General features: G+C 46.4%; 1 protein-coding gene across 9 annotated transcripts in view; it reads right to left on the reverse strand.

The window, feature by feature from the left end:
- Fhod3 (formin homology 2 domain containing 3) overlaps window positions 1–12,899 on the reverse strand; it is a 429,672-nt gene that overhangs the window by 361,768 nt on the left and 55,005 nt on the right. For all 9 annotated transcript variants that reach the window (XM_087896219.1, XM_085700029.2, XM_085700035.2 and 6 more), the window contains exon 3: window positions 12,744–12,808. In XM_087896219.1, coding sequence (XP_087752345.1) covers window positions 12,744–12,808 — 65 coding nt within the window. The remainder of the gene's footprint in view (window positions 1–12,743; window positions 12,809–12,899) is intronic.

Raw genomic sequence — 12,899 nt, forward strand, 5'->3', positions numbered from 1 at the left:
AACGCACACACATATGCACACAGACACATACACACACGTGCACGTGCACATACATCCCTGCACAAACACACACATACACATGAACATACACAAATTAAAAAGAAGAAAAAATACATGGCTGCACATGCTTGTCATCTCAGTTATTCATGAGGCTAAGCAGGAGAATTCTAAGCCTAAACTATGGAGTGAGTTCAAGGCCAGCCTGGACAACTTAATGGGGGTCTGTCTCAAAAAGTATAAAGAAGAATGAGGCTATAGCTCAAGGTTGAGTACCATGTGAGAGGCCCTGGTTTCGTCCTCAGCACAACCAATAAAAGTGAAAGAAAGGCAAAGAGGGAGGGAGGGAGGGAAGGAAGAAGAAAAAAAGGAGGAGAAAGGATGAAAGAAAAAAAAACATGCCAAAGGAGGATTTAAAAAAAAACTATCATGTTTTATTTTTGTCCATTGTATTAACTTTTTAGTTACCACTTAAATAACGTGTTTCACAGTGACACTTCACACATATCAATACGTATTTTTAAATTTTAGTTTTATTATTGGTTTTGGCTATGGACATGTGTGTGGGTATGTGCATGTAAGATGCCCTCAGAGGCTAGGGGCATCAGATCTGAAGTTACAGGAGGCTGTGAGCCAGCCGGAGCGAATGCTGGGGTCCTCTGCAAGAACAGCACCTATCTTACCCCTGAGCCATCGCCTCGGCGCTCAGGTCATTCACTGTACTCATGTCTGTCCACCACTGCCTCCCTTCGCCGCCTTTGCTGCTGATCCCCTCTCCCTAAAACAGCTCCCTCTTCTGCTTCTGTGCCAGTGGCTCTCTCTATCGCCCCTCTTCTCTTTCTCTAGACCTCTTCAAAACTGTTTTAAGTATTTAATCATGGATTCTGGAACAACTTCACCTGGGGTGACATCAAAAGCACTTTCCCACAAGGCCTGTCTCAGTGTCTCTTGCCTGGCTTACTAACGTGCTGATCTGGGGACCCTCTGTTCCCTACCCATCCTATGCCAGACACCACAGCCTGGAGCCCCTACGAGTCCTGACAAGGGCCGGGCCTCAGTCAGGCCTTGAAAAGACTGGCTTCCAAATCTTGAAGCTGAGCCAAGGAGCTGAAGAGCCGCACCTACCACCCCAGGTCAGGCTGCACTCAGTACCAGTCCCAGGCTGGTGCACCTAGCAGCCCAGCCTGCAGAAGCCTGGTGTGAACAGCCGTGGGCATGCTCGGGCCACCTCATCTGACAAACCCGCCATGATTCCCTGTCTTCAAAATTCCTCTGATATACACAGCAATGTGTGCTGAACACACACACACACACAAACAACCTTGGAACTCCTCAATAAGGAAGCTCTATGGAGTTTCTTTCCCAAGTCCCTAGTGGTTTGGTAAATGACTTCTTGAAGTGCAAAGCACCACAGGGCCCTTTCCGCTGCTTCTGAGCCCAAGGCTCAGCAAGAGAAGTGCTCACTCAACTCATCCCCCGCAACCCCGCACCCACACCATACCCAGGGTACCAGGCAACTCTACTCTGTGCAAACATAAGTTTTCAATTGGCCTTTATCAACCCATAGTCAAGGTAAGTTGATGAGGAAGAGAGAGTATGAAGATGACCTCTACCACAACAATGGGAAACTCGGTGGCACGCCCCAGTTTCATATTTCCTATAATTCTGAAGAGGGAGATGGGGTCCCTCAAGCATTAGTGGCTAGTTAAGCATCTCATGAACATGGGTTCTGCCTCTGGGAGGAGACCAAATGCTGCATCACTGCTATTCGACTTTGCTCTAGCAATTGGTTAGTGGGTTTTGAGAATGTGTAGCTCAGGCTGCCCTTTAACTTGCTATGTATACCAGGCTGCCCTCACACTCATGGCACATCCTCCTGTCTGTCTCCCAAGTGCTAGCATTACAGGCATGGGCCACTACATTTTTCTAGCAATGCGTAAAGCCACAGACCACAAGACTGCTTTGTGAGCCACATGTGCCCAGTGCTTGCTGTATGACAGAAAGCGGTACTTAGCATGCACACACTCTCTACACTTGCAGCAGGAAGCACCAGGTCCCTTGGTCTTTACTGCTAAGGATAAACAGATAACTCTGCCAGGAGTGAGAGAGACACAGAGGCCTGGCACCTAAACTCTGCTCTGTCTCTTCTGACCACTCCCTGAACCTACAAATCAGTATTCAAGGTGAGCGCTTTCATGGTTCTGCTGTCAATTAAATATTTATCTAATCCTCACAATTCTGAAACGAAATATCATTCCCTTTGACAAGCAAGGTCACCTGTCCAAGGTCATGCAGTTTCTCAGGGGCGAGTCTGACATCAGAGCTGTACTCTCCCATCCGCCCAGAGTTGGGCCAGTCAAGGCTCAGAGGCCAGAAGCTCTGGCCAAGGATGTGAGGAAGCAAAGCACAGAGGCCAATGTAGAGCACCATGCAGTCAGCAGACCTGGGCCCAGCTCTGCCTGAGAGGCCTTGGCTGAGTACCAGGACCAGTGAATGCCTCACTTCCTCATCCACTAAATGGGAACTGGAATTCCTGTATTAAATGAGGTGAATTTTGCTGAATGTGTTTTGCTCAGTGCCCATCAGGAAGCAGAAGCGTTAAGTGCTCAGTGGAAATTTATCTTTCTACTTCTGAGAAAGAGACAACCTGTTAAAAAGTAGATTGCCTCTACCGAAACCAGGCTTTTCCTGTCAGCAGATAGACAGACGTGGACTTGAAAAATATCCTCTCTCTCACTCGGGGTGCCTAAGAGAGCAACCAAACCTCCTCGAATCCCTCTCCTTCTGCAAGGTGAGGATGATGTGTTAGAATAATAGAATAAACCTGTCCATAGCCCCTGCCCAACGATAGCAGCTCTGTCTTCATTTTGATCTTGAGAAAGGCCCTGGCCTTGGCCTCCCCAGCAAGGAGGGCATCAGGGTTCACAATGATGCTAACTCTACTTTGAGAGAAGAACCTCAGACCTATGTCTCCAAGTTCATTCACGTCATTTTCCCACGTGACATCACAGTATATAATTAATCTTCCCATGTGACATCACAGGACAGACTTGATCTTCCCACGTGACATCATAGAACAGACTTGATCTGCCCATGTGACATCACAGAACAGACTTGATCTGCCCACGTGACATCACAGGACAGACTTGATCTTCCCATGTGACATCACAGGATCGACTTGATCTTCCCACGTGACATCACAGGATAGACTTGATCTGCCCATGTGACATCACAGGATAGACTTGATCTTCCCACGTGACATCACAGGACAGACTTGATCTTCCCACGTGACATCACAGGACAGACTTGCCCACTCAGGGGGGAGTTCGAGTTTGCACTTTCACCCACTCATCCGCATGTGGCATCTCAGGCACACAGCACACTGAGGCAGGTGGAAGCTTGTCAAAGAACCCACGGGGACAGGAGAGTGGAAGGAGTCTCCAAAGGTGCCCATTCCAGCACACATGGGTGACCTGCACAGCTCGTCCACAAGGCCCTGGGCCAGCATTTCTACCACAGTCTCTCTACTACACAGCTAGGGAGAATGGAGAAGTTCACAGACAAGCCTCAAGAGAGCATGAGCTTGTCTTTTCACTTCATTTATTAGCACAAACAATAATTTATTTATAAGTCCTTCTCCAATTACAGTAATATGACAATTGATAAACCCTTCACACTTCCTCCCCTGCTCCTGTCACCGGGACTCTAGTTCTTGAACTTGAGATGATGGATGACAAATGTCCCAATGTTGATTTCTTTTTCCACCCTTACATTAAACCCTGAATCAGTTCCCTATTACAGCTAGCTTTATCTGGTTTTTGCTTGATGGGGTGGGGCAGTTAAACTACTTTCCATTAACTATTTCCAATACAGAAAAATGGGCACTCTGCTCCCACGATCTTGCATAAACCCCTTTTCCTGAGTCTATGACCAAGCCACAAATAGTGTGTAAATACACGAATAATCCTGAGAAGGCTACCTTTGAAAAGCAAGGCACAGTGGAACACCCACCCACCCCCTTCTGTATTCCCACATCCTCTGGATAGCAAATGTCTCGAAAGGGACAAAGCACTCTATTTCCCAACACCGACTCTGATTGTCCATGACAGAAATGACTCCATCCTTTCATGGAAACAGTCATGGGCACAGAAAGCTGGTACCCAGAGCTTGCCCTGCACTGTGATGGGAAAAGTTCTAAGGCAATAGGAATCATTCCAGAGCACAGTGCTAACCAGACCAGGGGCTGCTTCTGGACATCACTGAAGGTTTTGTTGGCTGGCAGTGTTCTGCAGTCTAACTGCTAGCCCATGGTGTATACTATGAGTCAACCCCCTGTAATTCTAGCCACAGGTATCCCTACCAAATTACTCAAGTCAGGTTTTTTTGTTTTTTTTTTGTTTGTTTGTTTGTCTGGTTTTTTTACCAAATTGTATGTTCCTTTTTAAGTGGCCAGGTTAGACATAGTCTCTCGACTGGGACAAAGCAAGCAAACTGGTAATGGTTCCAACATGAAGCTCAATCTCCAATATCCATCATCTTAAGATCTTTAGTAATAAGATGAAACTAAGTCCTAGGGATGTTGTAGATAGTTTAAATAAAATAATAGAGGAGCTGAGCACAACTTGAAATAAAACTGCCCAAGAGATCTTAATTCATCTGTGTTCACATCTGTGTTTCCTCTCCTGGGGCCTCTAATCCTAACATAGCTATCCTGGAAGGGTCTCCGGCTCCATCCCTCACCGTGCCTCTTGTCTTGATTGCACCCTGTATTCTGCAGAGGTGAGAGCCAAGCTTCAAGTGAATCCCTGAACTGCTGTTTTTATTTTTGTTGAGAACTCACTCATGATCTATGCATCACACGACCTCATCATCCGTGGATAGATGGGCAACAGTCTGAACAGTTCCCGGCATCTTAAGACCAGAAGCTCAGGCAGGGTCTGAGCCTGGCAGCAGGTGTGTATTACAGTCTCCCTGGGTCTCTTCACTCTTCTTTTGGGAGAAGCAGGAATTATGGGTAATTGGGCACATCTAGCTGTCACAGCCTGACTCAGACACCTTAGAGAGGTGGTGACACTGAAGAGTGGGGAGACAGCGAGCCCTCTGAGAACCCCCTCCCCCACCCCAGTGAGCCACTAGACACGTGGGCATTCTGTGGGGTCTGCCACCTAGGACCCGTGACAGACTGACAGAAAACAGATGGTGTGAGATACTTATCTGATTAACCCACAGAGCTTGTTTTAACATAGAAAGCAGAACCGCAGGCAAAACTAGGTCACAGGCTTGAAGGGGGATAAGAGGGAGGAGATTTCAAACAAAAGTCACTTACTGCAGCCGTGACTCTGGATTCCAAACCCAGCCCCCACTTCATGCTGAAGCCGTGACTAGCAGGCCAATAAACACCCATGGGAAAATCAAAGGTTGAAGGATCCGAGTTCTCAGGGAAGCCTGGAATCCTGTGTACCTGACCTCACTAGAAATGCACACGGTTGGTCACTGTGGTGTCCCGGAAGCAATACCCTCCCAAGCCCGGGAGCTCAATGCAGAAGTGCCTCTGTGCTTAGGCAGTACACGGTCAGCTATGAGTCGAAGGCCCGGAGACAGAGAAAGCAATGGCAATCAGAGAATCAAAACGACCAAATGGCTCAGGGCATGGCAGACCTACTGGCCTGGCAACAGCCAGCTTGACTTTCTTTCTCAGTCACTTGTCAGGGACCAGCAGCACTTGCCCAAGGTGCCAGATGGCAGAGCTAATTTGCCCAGGCCTGGTATCTTAGCACCCATGGCTGTACCTCATCCTCCTTAAGGAATAGAAACATCACCAAGGAGTCGGTTTTTCTGTTTCCTGATGAAAACCCCTAATTTGAAGGGAAATTTCAAACCACACACAGGGTCAAGGAGTACAGGTCACCTGTTTCAACTAACGTTCCAAAGCCCAGTGTCCCCATCACCCACCAGAGGCAGTGCTGGGAAAGGAAGCTGGAAGGGAACTTTCCCACAGGGCTGGTGGGGCTCTGTTGACAATCAGCAGGGATTGCAGAGGGAAAGATGGGAGAGGGGAGGGAGCTGTGCCAGTCTAGTTAGAAGAACAGAGCTTAAGAAATGCTAACAGAGATGCACAGTTGGGGCCACACCTTTCCTCCCAGCATGCAGGAGGCAGAGGCAAGTGGAACTCTGAGTTTGAGACCAGCCTGGTCTATCGAGAGGACAGCCAGGGCTATACAGAGAAATACTATCTCAAAACAAAACAAAACAAAATTTAAATAAAAAAACAAAACAGAATAGACAGGTAAACATGATTGTGAGCTCAGGCTGCGGACGGACGGAGGGCCTAGTGGTCATGCCTTACAGCTCCGCCTCGCCCTGTAAGTCCAGGAACTCAAGGTCCTGTATACCACAGCTGCTACAGAGGTTTCAGTACTGGACAAAGCCTGTACCTTGCCTGAGTCCTGCTGCCACCCTGCCTTACACACTCACGCCTCCCTTCAGCAATGACCGCTAGAGCTGGTCTAGGCTCCCTTCCCATTGAGAGTGCCTGCCAGGCTGCGGGATAGCTCTACTGCTAGGTGCTTGCCTTATAAGCATGAGACTATGACTTAGATGCTCAAAACCCCTTTGTTAATAATTATTTGTGTATGTGAGTGTTTTGTCTATGTGTATGCATGTATAACATATACATGCCTGATACCCACAGAGACTGAAGACGGTGCTAGATCCCTGGAATTGGAATTACAGATGATTGTGAATTGCCATGTGAGTGTTGGGTGTTAAACCCTGGTCATCTGTAAGAGCAACAAGTGCTCTTAGCCACTAGGCTGTCTCTCCAGCCCTTCAAAACTCATTTTTCAAAAGTGCTAGACCTGCTAGCACACATTTACCATCTTAACTCTGGGAGAGGCAGGCCCCTGGGGCTCACCAGCCAGCCTAGTTCAGTTGGTAAATAATTCCAGGTCAGTGGAAACTGGTCCATCTCAAATCAAAGCAAAAAATGGCAGATGACACTTGAGGAACACAAAAGAGTGTTCTCTGACCTCTACACATACCTAAATAGACACAGACACACACACATGCATGTACACATGCATGAGCACACGCACACATGTCCCTTCAGCTCACTACTGTCACAGTGCTAACACTTGATGCACACAGCTGCATGTCTCAGCCTGAAAGGGAAAATTCTTCACACTCTGTACACAGACAATGCCTCAACTGCAAGAAACCAACCACTTCTCTCCACCGGTGGGTGGAACGTCCTTCTCCTGAGTTCTTTTCTTTAAACACTTCTCTGATGTGGGATTTCCCCTCTATATGCTCTGTATGCTGTGAATATGCTTTATTGCCATTGGTTAATAAAGAAGCTGCTTTCAGCTAATGGCTTAACAGAGTAAAGCCAGGCAGAAAATTCAAACGGAGATGTAGAGAGAGAATAGGTGGAGTCAAAGAGACGCCATGTAGCTGCCAGAGGAGACAGATACTCTGAAACCTTTACCAGTAGACCACAGCCTCGTGGTGATTCACAGATGAATAGAAATGTGTTAATTTAAGGTGCAAGAATTAGCTAGTTAGAAATATGCATAAGCTATTGGCCAAACACTATTGTAATTAATACAGTTTCTGTGTGATCATTCATGTCCCGGAGGCCAGGAAACGAATGAGCAGGCTCTGCCTACATTTCTCTATGCCTCTGAATTGGCCTTCTGAGCAGTGTGGCAAACCTCACACAGATACTGCTTACTTCAGCCAGCTTGCCAGCTTCTGCCCACCTCTCCATCTCCATGCCCCGACCTCACTGTCACAAAGACTGGGAAAACGGCACTGAGGACCTGGTGCCAAGCTGCTCTTCTGCAGCTATAAGCCCCAACAGTCTTTAGCATCTTCTGTTAAATGCCACCCTTTTAATTCAGTGCTGGACACTTGTAAGCACGGGTACTTCTGGGTACCCGAGGACCAATCAACTGAACTGACTTCTCTTAAACGAAAGACAAAACCAAATTCAGAAGTGTGAGAGGAAAAAAAAAAAAAAAAAACTTAAAACCAAGCAGAAAATGGCAGCCAGTAGAAAACCCAGCCACGTCAACTTCAGGGTCTGTATCAGTTATGTTGTCAATGCTGTGACCAAATAAGAAGCAACTTAAAAGAGGAAAGTTTACTCGACTCGTGGTTTGACAGAAACCAGTCCTTTATGGCGTGGCTGCAGGTAGCTCTTCCAATGCCAGAATGGAGCTGCTGCTTGTTCACAGCTCAGTGGGGTGGGGAGCAGGAAGAGGAACCCTGGCACTCAGCTGACTTCTCACTTGTTCTACCCCTCCAAAGGGCCATGGGATGGTAGCACCCAAGTTTAAGGTGGTCTTTCCTCTTTAGTTAATGTTCTCTGGAAACATTCTTACAGACATGCCAGGTACATCTTCTAGATGATTCTAAATTCAGCCACATTGGTGAATAAGACCAACCATCACAGGGTCTCACAATTTCCACATGGTTTCTTGTTGGATTTTGGAGACATGGTCTTACTATGTAGCCATGGATGTTCTGGAATTCACTATGTTGACCAGGTTGGCCTTGAACTCACAGAGGATCTAACAGCCTCTGCCTCTGCCTCCAAAGTGCTGGAATTAAAGGCATATACCACTGTGGATAGCCACACTTTTTTCTCTTCCATCCTGGACTCCATCTTAACCCTGCACTTCCTTGGTTTCTTTCTGTTTCTCCTGTAGCTCTCTCATCAGAGCCAGTCCCTTGGAACACTTTTCTGGGCTTGAAATAGGATCCTTGGCAGAATCAAAAAAATATTTTTTGCTAACTTCATAAAATGCAGACTTATGCTGATCAGAGATTTCTTTTTTTTAATTTAGATCTATAGGTTCACGCCTAAGATGGAAACAATGTTTTTATCTCTTTAGGGACCGAAGCTGAATTAAAACGGCAATATATGCATTGTTTTTCTGTAACATATTATTACATCAGGCATTCACACTAAAAATATACAAAAGAAAAGTCATAGCAAGGAGGAGCATAAAGGTACAAAAGCCTGGGGCTTCTCTATACCAAATTCTTATTCCGGCTTCCTGCCAAACATGTCGCAACTCCTACACTATCACACAGACCTGTCTCAGAGATTAGCTAGGACCATCAAAGCAGAGCCCCTGTGGCCTTTGGTTCTTGTCAGGGTTGCCGAGTTGCTAACCTTAAAGGCTGTGCTCCACACTTATCCCTGCGGGTACAGGCTTCCAAGGCTAGTGCTGGACAATTCCAAACCCTAGTCACCTCTAATCCCTCAGCACTTTCCCTGGACTGGAAGCGTTCCCCCACTCCAGACAAGCGGGAGTGAAGGGGAAGTGAGGTGGGGTGAGGAAAGCACAGGCTTGCTGGTGTTGTAGACCCACGGAACAAAAGCTGATCATGGTTCCTTTCCGTACTACCATGGGTGCAAAGCAAGGTTTTCAGTGTGCTGTGTATCAGTTGAACCTCTGGTGGCAGCTGCAGCGAACATCTTCAGGGATGAGTCTGTTTCTCACATAGCCATGAGTAGAAATGATCTTGAGAAGAAACCAGGACTTCACTGATATGAAAGGGTTTGTCCCTTGTCTTGTTTTCCTTTGTCATTTCAGCTGGAGGCTGCTCCAGCTTTTGTTCATTATTTTGCTTTGTTTTGTGTTGTGCTGTCTTGTTACAATGAAGAAATGGCATCAAATGCGGCCCCTTGGAAAAGTAAAGGTTATGTCCCAATGTGAAGAACACTTCAAGAGGAGATGCGTTCATTCCACTTTCCACATATAACCAAACGGTATCACTCAATTGGTGTCTGAATGAAACTACTGCAGATCTCACCAAAGGAAGAAATGGACCCAACAAGACGGTTTTCAATGCAGAGAGAACCTATTGTCTCAGGCATCAGTTTATCCATCCTAACCCTCTGGGCCTGTGGCGACTGATGGTGGAGACTGACGAAAAGAGAGAATCCGGTCAAAGCTGTGCTGTGCAACTCGAGACCTTGTCTTCACGTGCACTCCAGGGACTGAGTACCATTTCTTACTTTTGCAGAGACACAGACATAGGTGTTCCACAAACTAGAATTTCCCATGAGTCTCCTGGCATGAAACATTCTGGCAGCATGGTCTACTGCTGCCCAATTCAGTTCCCTTGAAGTGAAGTAAGAGTTGAAACCGTTTGTGAATACTGGAATCCATCTGTGTTTCCAACACCCTTCACCTTTCATAGACGGCCACGCTCACACTTGACTTAAATGTTTTTGTAATGACTAATTTTGATTCTTTTCCAAAACAGTCAGTGAATTTTTAAAGCCATGATTTTTATATCCACAATCAGTTGATCAAACATTTAGCTACTATTTCATCAAATTAGATGATTGCAATAACCATGGCAAATTGGCTTAAGGAAGGTTGAGAGTGTGCGCATGGGCACACACACATATCAGTAACTGATTACACCCTCTAGGCATTATAGTGGAGATATCCTAGTCACACCACATGGGTTGAACTGGCTACTGGGGGTAAACACACTGTGGAACAAAGCATGTGATCTCCATCAGTTATAGAAGACCGAACAAGAAATAGCCAACAACACAAAAGATGTTTAGAAAAGTTTTGTGGTTAAAATATTTAGGTATTTATATTGGTTTGGTTGTATTTATATTTGGTATAATTTATACTGCATGACATGTTATGCCATTTGGTGTGGTATTTATATGGCTGATTGATTTGTTTATAGGCAAAATCTTGTGTATCCCATGCTGGCCTTGGACTTTCCAAGCATCCAAAAACAACACTGAACTTCTGATTCCCCCTGCCTCCACCTCCCAAGTGCTGGGAATAAAGGTGAGCATCGCCCTATTTAGTTTATATGTTGGTGGAGAGCAAACCAAAGGCCCTTTGGGTGCTAGACAGGCACATGACTAGCTGAGCTGTATCCCTTGCCCACAAACACATTTTCTAAAAAGGATTTAGCACCTTCAAATGTGGAGCCAGACCACTGTAATAAAAGTCAACTTTCCATTGCCTTCCTGTCCCCAGGAAAGTTCATCCACACTTATGTCCCAAGTCTCTGGGAGTAGGGGAGCTGTCGGCTACTTTCCCATGTTGGGCTTCAGTGTTATTTCACACCTGGAATGTGCTTAAGCTTGTTCTTGATTTGGGGTGAAAGCTGGGAGGAATGTGCACAAAGTGATGGGTCACAGGATTTGTCTTTAGACACGCTTCATGCATGTGAAACAACTGATTTGATGCAATATAGTTAATATTCATGTGTGCGCCATACTCACAGCAGCTGCAGGTTAGATGGTCAATGATGCATGTCCCACAGACCTTTCCAGGTTTCCAGAAACATTACAACCCACTCTACAATAACCTTCAGCCCCTGAGGGTTTGAGCCATCTACACAATCATTTCTGCTTTGGAGCAATACAAAGGTTGACACTTGCCACCACTCCTAGAATTTCACACCAAAATAAAATGACATAAATTCCCCTTAGTGTCCATCTGCCCTCTCATCCATCAGGGATGAGAAGGGACCAGAAAGTGTTCCTTCCATTCCATCCATGAACCCTTTGTTTCTGGTACAGGCCAGGATCAGCAGCATGACTGACATTCCCCTGATTGAAGGAAGCCTCAAGACCACAGCAAACATCAAATAAAAGCAAACTTAGGCACATGTGAGATCGTTGATGCATACAGTAAACTTGGTTTTCTTTCTTTTTATGATTTTAAACTCTTGCATCCCCTGGTTTAGTACTAGAAAGAATCTACCATTTCTGTGAGGTCATCCTCTTGGCATATACAATCCATTTCTTTCTAGTGAACCCATGGCTGCGGTGGGGAAACCAGTGAGTGCAGGAATGACCCAGTGGTCCTCCAATGACCACAGGAAAGCCACATGGAACCACAAGTACCTTGCTTACTTAGTTCTGTGACAGCTAATCTTCACTCTCAAGTTGACCAGAATTGGAATCTCCAGTGAAATGTAAATCTGGGTATGTGTGCTTATGAAGCTGTCTCCAGAAAGACTTAACTCAAATGGGAAGACCCACCCTGCATGTGGGTGACATGATCCTGAGGACTGGGGTCCAGGACTCAACACAAAGGAGAAAGCATCCCTCTGTGTCCTGACTGCAAGCGCGGTATGACAGCTGCCTCACACTCTTGCTCTTATGCCTTCCCTGCCATAAAGAACTGTAGTCCCTCAAACTGTAAGCCAAAAACAAACAAAACGAAAACAAAAGCCGTTGCACCCCAAAGTTGCTTCCTGCCGGGTATTTGATTACCGCAGCATGAGAAGTAACTGATGCGCCACTGCACTCTACACCCCCACTCTCCACCCCCACTCTGCACCCCACTCTCCATTGACCCAAGATTTCCTTCCAGTCACCTGACCACACCTGGAGTCTCAAGCTCCATTTCCCCATAAGCAAGCTTCAAGGAGCCATATGAAGGATAGCTTCAGCTGGGTAGAGGTTCTCACTGGTGACAAACCAGGAAGATCCTCATGACTTCTAGAATGATCTCCATCAGTGACCTCAAGCTGTCTCATTTCCAGTCACAATCAAAAGAGCAAAGGAAGCCAGGAATAAACCGGGCTTCAAAACTGATTGCTAGAAGTGGCTTTCCCAAAATTCCAGAAACCCATGAGGGCTAGCCCAAGCAGATAGCATGACAATCACGGTTTCTGTGTCATTTCCCATCACACATGATCACTGGAAGCAGACAGCACGCATGCCTGCCGCAGACGCCACTCACCAATGCAGGCGTGGACCCTCACAGATAGCTGTGTCCTCAGAATAATGCTGTTCTTCTTGCCCCGCCTAAGAGAGACAGGAAACAAAACACAGACGTCAGCAGAGGCGGCAGCACCCAACAACCTGAACAGTGAGCACTGTCAGCACACTCTCCTAA

Source organism: Myodes glareolus, chromosome 13 (assembly GCF_982192425.1).
Source record: "Myodes glareolus chromosome 13, mMyoGla1.1, whole genome shotgun sequence".
Classification (NCBI taxonomy): Eukaryota; Metazoa; Chordata; class Mammalia; order Rodentia; family Cricetidae; genus Myodes; species Myodes glareolus.